This window comes from Excalfactoria chinensis, chromosome 16 (assembly GCF_039878825.1).
Source record: "Excalfactoria chinensis isolate bCotChi1 chromosome 16, bCotChi1.hap2, whole genome shotgun sequence".
NCBI lineage: Eukaryota > Metazoa > Chordata > Aves > Galliformes > Phasianidae > Excalfactoria > Excalfactoria chinensis.
The window spans coordinates 4,015,772-4,029,357 of record NC_092840.1 but is presented as its reverse complement, the minus strand read 5'-3'; the positions used below and the strand labels follow the sequence as shown (position 1 = coordinate 4,029,357).

At 37.0% G+C, this 13,586-nt stretch overlaps 1 protein-coding gene across 2 annotated transcripts in view; it reads right to left on the bottom strand.

Moving 5' to 3' along the window:
* Nucleotides 1-7,410: 7,410 nt before the first annotated feature.
* SPECC1L (sperm antigen with calponin homology and coiled-coil domains 1 like) overlaps nt 7,411-13,586 on the bottom strand; it is a 54,805-nt gene continuing 48,629 nt past the window's right edge. For both annotated transcript variants that reach the window (XM_072350835.1, XM_072350834.1), the window contains exons 14-16: nt 13,302-13,418; nt 12,895-12,954; nt 7,411-10,496 (exon numbers count right to left, since the gene is read on the bottom strand). In XM_072350835.1, coding sequence (XP_072206936.1) covers nt 10,407-10,496; nt 12,895-12,954; nt 13,302-13,418 — 267 coding nt within the window. In that variant the 3' untranslated portion in view covers nt 7,411-10,406. The remainder of the gene's footprint in view (nt 10,497-12,894; nt 12,955-13,301; nt 13,419-13,586) is intronic.

Sequence of the window (13,586 nt, the reverse complement as noted above, 5' to 3'; positions counted from 1 at the left end):
CCTCCCTGTATGTTACTTCTCTGCTGGAACAAGAGTCCACCGGTTGAACCATCATCTTCAGGAAAGATTTGTCAGAAGGACTGAAGGCATAACAGCTCCTGAAGTGCAAAACTGCAGACACTCAGCACCTCGCATGCTCAAATCCTCCCATGTTGTGATGTTGTTTAAAAAGATAAAACTGGTTATGTACACCATGGGATCTACCCTTAGCTAACTTAGTCCAGCGCAGTCTGGAATCTGAATCTGCTCTCCCAGAGACACACAGTGTTAACACACAGTGTTTGGTGGATTATTTATTTTCTGAAAAATATGATATTGTCAACAGCTCCGTGAATTTGTCTCCAGACTGTTATGTCTCCTTCTCAAGTTTCTTTCATTTTTAAGAGCTTAACTTTGAGGCCTCTGGCGTGAGGAGCCTAAAAATGATTTAAGGAAAGGAAGCACAAACAAGGGATCAAGCTACACACTGCACTGGAAAGAAGCACAAACATCTCCTCACACTATATGACCAGTGCAAAAGACTAGCTGTAAAAATACTCTCGCTGTGTTCAACCCCATTTTCATAATGAGGGCTCTCCAAAGAACCAAATATACCAAAAAGCAAAGAACATCTAAGAGAAGTTGACATTTTGTTTTTCAAACAGGGTGTTTCGTACACAAAAATTCAGTTCCATAACCACAGCTCAATTAAACCATGGTGGTAGAGAAGGCAATGGCAGATAAGACTAGCAAAAACCTTTGCTTGGACTAGGACTGATGGTGTGTTGCTTATCTACTTTGTTTTTTGGTTTTTTTTTTAGTCATAGATGAATTTTTCTTCCTAAACAAAGACGTACGCAGAAGAAACTTTAAAACAACATTTCTAAGAAAAATGAGGCTAATAAAAACCGTGTAATTAGACATAAATGTTCTTCTCGCCCTGAGCTGCCAGGAATGGAGAGGCTAATTAGCTAACTTCTACATTCACGTGTTGGGCTGCAGCATTAAGCACTAATTCATATGGAAGGTACTGGGGCTTTCCACCACATAGCTATTGCCTTTCGAGCAATATCTAGGAATTCTGTACCTCACTCAATCATTAGAGCTGAGAATGAAAGAGAAACATACCAGTTTAATGTGCCAAACATAAATGATAGTGATCAGAATATCAAATAAATAGGCAGAATACTACGTGAGGGGGGCTAGAAGAGGGTGAGCAGCACCATGGGCACACACGGCAACAGAGAAGGCACCACAAAGTGCAGAGAAGGCAGGTTTTTTGCTGTTGTTTTTAGTCTAAACAGCAGCTGCTGGCTATTAGTAACTTCCTATCTGTAGAGGGAAATAATTTTTAACTTTTTTTGTGGTTTCAAGAAGAACTTCATGGGGGAAGAACTTCTATCTTCACGACCCCTCTTGTCTACGTGCTCTGTGGAACCACCTACAGGAGAGCGGTGAGTCCAAGGAAGTTCTTTGTAGAACACATGATATAAACCATGTCTCTTCCCTTAATCAAAGCCACCGTAAATCTCTCTTTTGATAAGAATTTGAGTGGTAAGTTCTGTAATATTAACCTATTTCCTACACAGAAATTAACTGCAGAACAACCACGACTCCAATCTAAGCTGTTCCAATTTAATACAATGGAATATTATAGTGATGTTCTTTCTGAGCTTTTTATTTTACTTCGCCAGCGTGCTGCAGCTCATTACAGTATAACCTTCCAAATTGTTTAATTGATGTTATTACATTCAATTTAATTTTATTAAAAACATGAAACTGTCACTGTGTGTTTGCTAACTGACAAGCTTGTAAGATGTTCTGTGAAGTTAGGGAATGCTATTTATTTTAGTGAACGTGGGTAAGAAAAGTTGCAACTCAGATTGTGCAGACACAATTGTTTTAACATACCTCAGGCCTGACCTGCATCCTGCGTGCTCTTTTTGTCCTAACCTTCATGTTGTCAAGTGCAGACGTACCAGTTGCTTCTACAATACTGTCATGCATGTGCTGCAGAAAAGAAAAACATCCACTTTCTGACATGAGGCTTTACTACACACTTTAAAATATTTACTCTTTCGGATCTTACTGAAGATCCGTGCTTAAAAACAGCACATTGATAACATTCGAGAACTAATTCTTTTGACTCATTCAAATTCAGTGAGAATATTCCATCCCAAGGAAAGAGAAGTCAGACGCTTTCTTGCAGAGTAACATTACTGAGTCAAAGGCATTTCTGAACAGAGAACACCACATCTCAAAAAGCTGTAAGAAATGAGCAGAATTAAACCACCTACAGTAACATTTAAGAACCAAGTTTGAAATAAAGAGGAACCCAACTCAAACTTCTGGATCCAGTTTATTCTAGAGCACTTGGGGGACTTACGCTAACTACATCCACACCATTTCAGAGAAAACTGCATTTAAAATCAGTTACCCTCCAGGATGAATGAGAACAAACCAAAGACAAGGTGTTCTTGTCTTTAATTTTACCTGGAAATGTTACTTCTAGGCATCCTGTTTTCAATATACTGAACTGTTACAGAGATGAAACCCCTAGCCTCCCTCTAGCCCAAATTCTTCATGAGATGGAGGGTACACTGACTTCTTTAGTTGGGATAAGTAATATTGCAATACATTTAATTTCATATTATGTATTCTGTGTGACAGAAGTTGCCTTAATTGAAAGTACTAGCTAGAATTCCCTTCTTTGTTACTCATATTGAAGACCAGGACAATCAGCCTAAGGAGATGCCTTAAATACATACCTCATCTCTAGGACATTCCATACGTTATCATTTAAAATCCTATGAGGGTAGATATCAAATAACGCTGGTATACCAAAATAGATGTGACTTCCAGACAATAGTGAGGTTATGGGCATGCAAACCATTGGCCTGTACATCTCATCCATGGCACATAAACCTCCACAAACTGCTTTCTGTAACATTTACTCCTGAAAAATCATGGTATCAGAAATGGTGTTAAAACATCCCCTTTTGTAGCAGCCTCGGTCAAGAAAACAGACACACATTTTGCTATTTGCAATCTTTATTTCATGAATAATTAAGAAGAAAACATGGCAACATTGGCAAATTGAAGGCATACATACTAAATATGCATACAGAATACATTATGAAGAAACTAAATGCCCAGATCTTTAGTGGTCCTCGCAAACTAAAAGCATATTGGTCCTCCAAAAGGTTTAGCTTAAAATATACTTGCTGACCTTTTAAGTTCCAATAACAGCTTGTGCCTTTCAAAACAGAAACAAGGTAAAATAGAATTTGAACACACTTGGATTTTTCTCAGAACTGTATTTCTAAGATCTAATCAGAAACAAACAAAATCTTTTCTTCTTCCTTACCTTTTAAATGTATAAGCTGTTACACCATCAAAAGTATTCAAGACTCAAGCACTTCTTGAAAGACGTTCAATTCTATTAAGAACCTGCATAGGTACATACATATACACCAATATATTTGCTTGTGTGTATATATGTGTACATACGTACATTTATGTAAAACCTCTACACATATCCAAAACATCTATGTATGTGAACGTGTACATAACCTATTCAAAAGGGTTCTGAAAAAGAAGAAAGTGCTTCTTGTCTAGAAGGAGGATTATTAAACCCGCATATAAGCTTGGTCTAATATTTGCGTTTCAACTGAGTATAAAACCAGTACAAATCAGAAAGGCTGGATGGAAGAGAAGAGCTTATAAGAATCATTCTGTTTTACACCATCTTTAAAGGCCATGGAAAAAGAGCTTTAAATTAGTTATTCAGGAGATGTCAGTACTGGCTGCAGTGTCATTTCAAACAAGGTTAGTCCTTATCCAATGTAGTGCTGAGAAGTTAAGACTGAGACATCAACAACATTCTGTTCTCTCACCAAAATTCACCACACTGTTCTGTCAATTCTGCCTCACCTGAACTCAAAAGTACCCCCACATCCAACAGCTAGAGGGTACCAATTAATGCCCTTCTGACTTTGATCTGGAGAGCTGTTCAACGTTAAATGGGATCACTGCTCATTCACAGACATTGAACAACTCTTGATCGTCACTGACCTAAAGTGAACAGACAGTCTGGAAGCTAACTATTCTGTGTTGTATTTTATAGCGCTATACTTTTTTTCCTTTAGATAACATACAGAAAAGACATTTCTGTTAAAAAACCCTTCAGATGAGTATAAAAGTGCTACTGAAAAATAGTAAAATTGACCCTACTATACATGTAAAAACTAAAGTTTCTAACTGAAATGTTCTAAGTTACAAGGATTAATTATTTGAGTATGTTACATGTACTTGTGCTCTCCCTACTGAGAGAGATTACCTTCCAAGTAATCAACCCAGCTGCACATATGCAATAATTGGAAACCAGTAAAAGCCTCCAAAGAAACTTCCAACAATGAAAAAAAAGCTTCTTTCTCTCAATTTACTGGAAAAGTTCAGAAAACATAAAAGTCAACTATTCAATTATTGCAAATGCAGTCGACTGTCAAAACAGGTCAGTTCATGAACTGTGGAACCAGGACTGCCAATGGCTCCTCTGCAGCAGGAAATGTCCACCGGGCTTTTTAACTACCACATAAATACACTGCTCACATGCTAAAATAACACAGATACTTACTAGAATGAAAATGCACATAATACACTCATATGCTGGGGCAGAGTAAGTTTTAAACCTCAAGTTCCCCGAACAACTTGTTTGTATTCTAGAACTCTATGCAAAATACAAAAGCCTTAGAAAAGTGCAACAAAACTAACTTCATGACTTTTTTCTTTTAGTTTACATAAATACAGTCTCACAAAAATATTATTAAACAGAGGCATATTTCTCAGTGGAGAATGAATGTGCTGCATTTCAGCTTTGAGTAAGGGATTTAGGCTAAACTGAAACTCCCTGAAAATAGGGAATTAAAATGAAACAAGCTTAATCACATCAGACTGCCATAACTGCAAGAAGTCTCCCCTCCCGTTCTACATTGACAGGTACTACTGGAGCTGGTAGGAACTATATGTAACTCAGGTAGACAGCAACCAAAGGGAAGGAATATTCCAAGCAAAAGATAAATGTCAGTGGGAATGAGATCATCTGATATTCATAGGTATTATGAAGTCTCAGTGTGAGGATAAAAGCCCACTATCACAGAATGAACTCATGTATGGAGGCCATAGACTTGCCAAACAGAGTTCAAGTGAATGGTAGACCAAAAACTGGCAAGCACAGATACATAAAAAAAATAAAAAATAAAATAAATCTTAGCAATACTAACAAAAATCAGAAACGTATGGAACTTGATCTCTACAGTTATTTAGTATTAATTATCAAAAGCATACTTGCAATATATTCCTGATGCTTAACATAACGGCTTTGACAATTACCAAGCAAAATATATGGATTATACAGAAAAACCTAGGGCAAACAAAGGCTCAGCAAGCCAATGTGTCATTCAAAGCCCATCCAGCCACACTTCTTTAAGGGCAGAAACACTCCTAGGGATATCTTTCTAAACAGAGACAGTTAAATGCATTAAAAGATCTCTATGATCTAAGGAACTGGTAATTTTGCAGCAAGAAGACCTGATGGGCACTGTAGGGTGATGGAGATGGTAAGGTTGAAAAGGAGGTCAAAGAAGAGTCAAGCAGTTCTAAGGTATTTTTCCAATTAACACACACTAACCTGGGAAAGCACAACAGCATGTCTAGAACTCATGAATGACTAATTTGTTTTAATAGCAAGTCCCACCAAATCTTTTATTGGCTAAGCTACTATTATTGACTAACACACTAATGCTAACTTAAGAATGGAACTGCAGAAACAGAGCTTGGCAGAGCGTAAAAATAACAGAAAAATATTCACGGAGTCAAGGGAACAACCACGAATAAACTATATAGATAAATCAGCCTGTACACAAATGCCATTATTTTAAAATCCTATTCAGTGGCCCACTTCAAAGGAGTATTTCTTACAATAGGCAAGAAATTGTGTCAAGGTGTACAACTGCCTTCCTTCCCAGAAGGATTCTGCCCTCTAATCACTCCTGCTCAAGGTAGCCTGCAGCTCAGCTGTTCCTCTAGTGGTTCTAATAGGCAAATAAGAGGTATAGTTACCACATGAGTCATATAAACAGTTTCAAAGGCTCAGCTTTAGCGTGTGCATAACTTCTTGCCAGCCATCCAGGAGAGGCAGCTTTCAAAGGGACTGCCACATATCAGCATTTCCAAGCAGGTCACAAGCAGAACAAGGTAAGAAGTTCTCTATATCTCCAAATTCCCAAATAAACTCGCAATACCAAAATTTGTACCTATGTCAAAACTGTACAAAAATTCATAGAATTGAGTAAAAGTAATTTTTTGGGGGACACGGAAAAGATGCAAATCGTCACTTTTCAACTTTCTGAAGGATTGAATGAAAGAAACAGAAAAAAAACAAACAAACAGAATTTAACACTGAGATCATTAACAGAGTGGAGACACCAAGGAAAATTTTTTGTCACAGCTACAAATTTAAGGCAGATTATCAGCAGCTTAAACCACTGTGTTGTTCACATTGTCAGAGCAAACACATTTCTCCTTATGCAGGTAAAACCAGAGGCTGACTGCAGCCAGCAGCATTTATAGCAGATTACATCCATACATCAAAGCTGAGTTCACTTTGCCCTTGCAAACAAAAAGCATGAGAATGGACTTTCCCAAAACACAAGAACAGTGGAAATACTTGACAAAATTAGACAAATAATGAGAAATGGAACTTGAGGAACACATCCTATACAAGAAAAACGCAATTATTTTTAATTCTTGATATACTGTAAATAAATGCTACCTTGTGGATAGCCTATCCACCAATATAATTTAAAGAGGAACCTTTCATGCACAACTTTTCAGAAGCATGAGGACGAGAGACCTTTGTGAGGGTCACAGAGATCTATTCACAACACCAGTGCTATGGAATTAGTGGTTCCATGTAAATATACAAGACAACGAAACGAATCAAACCAAACCAAGACAAGCGTAATTCATTCTGACGTCACCTCAGTTCTGTTATTGTCAGATACTGTGTCAAAATTATTCTGACAGAATTCTCATCTATGTCAAAAATTTACCTTCTCTTTCCATTCTTTCTTTTTCGTAGAGAAAACCCCACAGTTCAATGCTTATGATCATCATGATGACAACCAGCCAACCCCAAGACACATCTGAATCTAAACTGGCATCTCTGTGGTCTGTGGAAGCATTTCAGGAAACAGGATCCATTAGGTCATACAGCTGTATCTGTATCAGTACTTTTGACACAGAACCCTTCTGTCCACAGCTGGCACTGTCTACCCCCAATATACTACAGCGCAGGCATCTGCAAGGCACATATTAAATTGTAGTAGTATAAACAGATAAAATATTTTTCTTTTTTTCTTTTTTTTTTTTAAGCAATAATATTTTCTGGACTGATTAAAAAAAAAAAAAAAAAAAGAGGAAACTAAATCAGCAGAAACCTCGCTTCATATGTAAGAAATAAAAGGCAGTTTCAGGATTAAGTGCAAATAAGAACCAAGTAGGACAGTATCAACCATGTCCAGAAGGACTACAGCTATTCTTTCACTTGAGAAGCTAAATGCTGTTTGAACTCTTGCAGAAAACATGTGGCAGAGTGCAGCAGGGTATTATGTTTGTTTTGTATCTGTCATTGCTTTCCTTCATTGCCTTCCCTTGGACAGCTGTATGGTATCTTATTTGTAAAGGCTCAGATGTATGGTTATAAAAAAATCTCTTTATGGAGCCCAATATTCCTTTCTAGATAGAGTTCTATCAGCCAGACCACACCATGATGTTTATGGAGCACTGAAGTTCAAAATAAGATCCTTTCTGTAATGGCTTATAATTTCTTTCTCTGAAGAACAGCAGCTCATCGTTTTAAAAGAAGGTATCAGAAAATTTCCTCTTCTTACTGCCATGCATTCTTTAGTTAAGGACCAGTACAGTGTCCCTGGTAAAGGAGGTGAGTCATTACACAGACAAAAATCAGTGTTGAAACACAACAGCTCATGAGTGAATTTAGACCAAGAAACACTGTCCTTTTCATTGAAAAAATACTTTCTTTATATATAAAGGCAACAAATAAGACAATCACAGATAGGGATGTCTATTCAAAGGAAGAGTACAGATTTATAAGCATGAATGTGCATAAGTTGGAATCTAGTAAGAGATGGAACATAAGCCAGCAGTAACATGTATTTCCAATAGGACTGCTCCTAGTGAGACTTACTTGAAGAAGCAAAGTAAGTAAAAATACTGGAAGGAATATACAAGAGAGGAAACTGCATTTCAGACTTCTATTAAAATCCATTAATGATTTTTTTCTTTTTTCCACTTGAAGCCTCTCTTGCAACAACTGCCTGTAGAATATGCTGGCTTTTCAAATGCACCGACTGACAATCTGAGGATATCTACCTACTTTTAGGGATATGCAGGCTAAAGAATTGTAAGAATGCACTGTTACTCTGAAAACTCCTCCAAAGCCCCTCAGCGTGGGCTAAGAAGTTATTTTGCAACATTTCATATATTCATACAGGCACATTTATAATCTATTCTATTACAGACGTGTTAGTGTAAGCATTTGAAGAAGTAATTTTCTATAATGCTAGCTGCTAGAGACATATTGAATTATTACTCTTCACATGGGCTATGTTCTTCATATGAGAGCTTTTTAGATTTGGCAACAAATCTGAGTTAAATCTGTGCTTTTGTACCACGATGATGTTTCACAGATGCCATGTGGAGTTGCATTCACTGGGCTAACATCCATGACATTCAAACAGTCCTTAACAGTCATAAGAGCACCACTGGAATAGAAGATTAGTTTTCTTTATAACAGGGTTACTGTGTTGAAAGAGCATGTGCTTATAAATAGCAGTTGTTACAGAACTCACTTCTAAAGTAGGCTTCTGCTTAATATTAATGAGAGATGTTCAACTGTGGCTTAACTGCTGGAAAATATTGTGAAGAGGCAGAAGCAATGGCAGAGTGAAGTCTTCCCTTGATTTGAGAAACCAGATCACAACAAACATTTTAACAGCTTATAACAAACAGATGGATTAAATCATTCTGAGCCATTAACATTCTGCACAAAGCCCTGAAGTGCCAGGATGTATCAATCAATGATAGCTAAGGCACTTACTTGAACTCTTTTGCCCAAGAGCTGTTACATGAATTCAGGTACGTTTTAGGAAAACGAAAGCTGAGCAAACCAAAGTTTCTCAGTTAATTCCTTGCGAGAGCAGGTCTTTTCCATGCAATATTTGAGACTTCTGGGTATATGCACATTACATTAGTTCCTCCATTCTTGTCAGAGAACATCTCACCTTCTGTCACTCAGATGAGGATGTGCAACACCAATGAAAGACACACAGGAAACTGCAAAGCTGGATTTTTAGACAAATATCTTCATTACTACATCTTACTGAAAGTATCTTCTCTGCAGAGGAGAGTCCCAGTTCCAAAATGCTACCATAGACATCCATGACGTTTCCTTGTATTGCTGTAAAGTAAAGCCTGTGGTAACTGTGCATGCTATACAGGCATAGAAAGAAAAGGGGAAAGAACAAGCCATACAAGGGTTGATTATTGATTCATTTCTGTTATAATGGAAGCACAGAGAGCTAGTGACAGATTCCTTTCAGTACAGCATACCCTGAAAACCAGGAGCTGCATGTGCTAGTCTTTATAATCCATAAGATAAAATTGGAAGCCACAACACTGTGACGAAGGTAGGCTTGCAATGAAACTTTAGAAGGAAGAGTTCTTCTGTGCCATTTTTCGAGGTATCAAGACTGCTTTTCCATTCAAGCTGTTGTGATGAAATAAAAGCTTGTTTTCCTAGAATATTGTGCATATTTTAAAGGAGTGAGAATAGCTATAAAGGTGGTAACTAAATTACCATCGGGAACTCTACTGTATTGGGGTGCCATAGGCTGTGGGTGGAATATTTAGACTGTGGTATCAGGACACTACAGAAAGTTCAGTAATACGATGCCATGTTATCCTTTTCCTTCTCAAAGCATTAGCTGTACATTCAATCTCCTATATGCTAGCAGATCCATTCATCTCACTCTCTTAGGTAAGAAAGCTTCAGGAAGTCCGGCTGGAAAGGCAGTAGATAAGTAGTCCAGGCTCTTTAGGCTACATAATTAATCTGAATAGCTTAATAACTTGGGTTATTCCAAGCAGTGGCAAAAAGTTTTTAACAGTTGTTTCCAGGCTTATTAGCTGAAGCAATCTGAAGCAATCCAGGATAGTGTCACCAAAGTTTGAGGGAACTCAACTGATGCCGGTTTTCAGTGAAATGGGGATTAGCATTTCAGCAAGATTTCCATCTGGTAGCTAATGTTGGTTCTACTTCATGAATCTGTTGAATTATTAGGGTTTCAGGTTTCAAAGTATTTGTAAATTGCTGTAACATACAGCATGACATTCTGCCAGTCTGGACGTTCGGTTCGCACCATTTCATTGATGTCCTGTCATAGAAAACAGATTGGTCAAAATGAAGAACCATAATCTTGTTAGGAACACGGCAGTATTTTTACAAAGTCATGGCAATGGCAAGCCTGTAAAGTTTCCACAATTCAAAGCATTGATGAAGGATGCTTTGTTTTCCTCCATACAACTTTATATTACTTGCAAATGTAAACAGCTACAAGTAGGATATATACAGAATGTTATTTTGCTGATTTAAGATTGAAATAGTGCATACCTAAGTTTCCTCCCTTTTAGAACAATTAGTCAAGACGTTACCATTCACCAGCCCCTTACATCAGTCTCATAAGTGAATGCAATCTGCCCAGGAGCTAAGACAAAGAGTCACAGAATCAAGAGCAAAATACTGACTGAACCTGAAGTAGAAAATTCTTACTGACTCCTGTCGTGATAAACGACAATCCTATTTCACAGTAGAGTACTGAACTTGAGATTACTTTAATGTAATTTTTGAATGAAGAGGCAAGAAAGAGGGAAGTCTGCTTTGCCATCAGTTTGGGTATGTGCAGGAGACAAAGCATCAGTGTGTGCCTAATTGGTCGGTCAGTTCACTCATTTCATAACAAGTGTGCCAAACTGTATGGATAAAAAAAGCAAATGCAGCCTGATCTGTCCTTTTCAGCATGTGTACTCAGGAAAACAGTGATACAGTTCCTAGACATTTTTGCTTAGTGTGTGGATCTGCTTTATAATCTTTGGTTACTAGGATGTTCAAACTCAAAAAGAGAAGTTGTTTTTGTTTTGTTGTTATTGTATTTATTTTGTTTGGTTGGTTTTGATTCCTCATATGAAAGCAGCTGAACACCTTCTTCTGGGAACAAAGAAGTTTCCCTTACAAACCTCTCCTTACATCACCACTACTATTTAGTTATAGTGGTTTTCACATTCTTGCTCATTCTTCACCCATGGAAGAGGAGAAAAATAAAGAAACACTACACACACTGTGTACTGTTGGTATGTAAATAGATACTAAATCCTTAAGATGGATGCAATTTGCACACTGAATATTTATTTCCTTTCAATTTTGCAGAAGTCTGCAATTAAGTACATGACAAAAATCAATGGACAAACAGCAGTCACTGAGACTAAAGCTAAAGTAAGAAAGAATTACTGCAGTTATTTTCCCACACTGTAGTTCTTACATCAGCACTTGGTAAGAAACTTCCAGGTTTCAAATCCCTGACAAAGCTTAAGTACTTATGTCCAGGATCTGCACTGCCATTGTGAGCAAACACAATGCTGGTGCAAAGGCTCTGATAGGGATCAAGGAAAGTGTTATTTTTAAAATATCTGACTTTGCTGGGTACCTAGTTGCTAACTATGGCAGCTTTGTTAGAATTGAGATTACTCAAATATCACTTGAGGATCAGTTCTGATACTGGCAATTTTAGTTGAATTTCTGCACTTAATAACAAAGGCTTGGGATACTCTCAATTCTCTACCTTCAGGAGTCTTTCACTGTAAATACTATCATACTGAAAATTAATTCCTTTAAGCCTTTAATTCCTTTAAGTTTTTTTATAAGACACATAATAACCAATAATTGAAAAAAAAAAAACCAACAAAAAAAACCTTCAATTATTTACAATGCTGACTAATTAAATCTGAACTTAAAAGTCTTGACTTTTACATTTAAGTGAGCAAAAGAACAACTTCCATCGCTTGATGTGTACTTCTGAAATTCCAACAAAACCAATTAGAAAGTAGAACAGAGACAGGAAAGAGTTAATGGATCCTTGAAGATGGTATCACAACTATTTCTCAAATTACTTGATTTGGGTTGAATATTAGAAAGAATTTATTCCCTGAAAGAGTGGTGAAGTATTAGGATAGGTTGCCCAGGGAAGTCACCGTCCACAGGAGTGTTCAAGAAACACATTGATGTGGCACTTATGGATATGGTTTAGTGGGAACAGCAGAGATAGGTTGACAGCTGGAGTGGATGATATTAGAGGTCTTTTCCAATCTTAATAATGCAATGACCATTCTTTGGTGAAGAATCTTTTCCTATTATCTAACCTGATCTTCAGTGCAGCTTCATACCATTCCCAATCTGCCACAGGCTATTTTGCTGTTGCCTTTGGTGCAGCAGCTTGAGTACAGATCTTTATCCTACTCACTATTTTACTGCAAAAAACAGTATTAGCTTAAGTGGCTGACAATATTGGATTTATACTAGACCAATAGAGATTAAGCAAAACGACTGATGTACTTGCTTACCATTTATGTGTTTTTTTCAGTCAAGCATGATACAGAGACTATAGCCTCTAGCTGAGCTCATCTGCTGTTTTTCCTTCAAAATCTTTCAAAAGCACAAAGTGGAATAATTTATTTTTTACGAATGGGATGTAATTTGTTCAGTATGTGTTTAAAACTCACCAGAGTAGATTTGATGCCAACACTTTCAGCTGCTTGAAAAGCCAAAGTGAAGTTTCTTCTCTGCATGAGATATGAAAACGTATTAGAATACAAGTAAATACTACTTCATAATAAGGTGGTGTTAAGAAAGTTTACAGTAAAACTGCTAATTTTGCTTCAAAGTGAGTCTGTAATTGGATGATATTAATTTTAAAAGGGCAACAGGAATGAACATGTCCTAATATCATCCAAAAGATCATATAATATTAAGGTTTTAGAAAGAATAGCAGTAAGGTAGTCTGAAATGTTTCAACACTATGATTTCTAGTAAGATCTTTTTTCTAGTGCTTAGATTAGTTCATTCTTCTTTTTAACCCATATTAACTATATATGCTTTGGACACAGTAATGGGAATTTTAAAGTCATACCTTGTCCTGGCTGTTTAGCTCTTGATAAGGAATATGGGCTGGGAGGTAAGTATGGAGGACGGCGCAGAAAGCCAGGCCATCATTCCAGCTACTGCTGAAGTTTGTTATGTCAATATTCTTAAAGGAAAGAAAAAAAAAGAGGAAAAAAAGCAAACAACATTAAGATCATACACTAACAAGTATTAGTTCAACAAACATCTTTTTGTTGGTAAAAACTCAATTTTGAACAGCCTAACACTGAAGTTTTGTGGTAAGAAACCAAAAAACACTGCTATGGAAAATAAA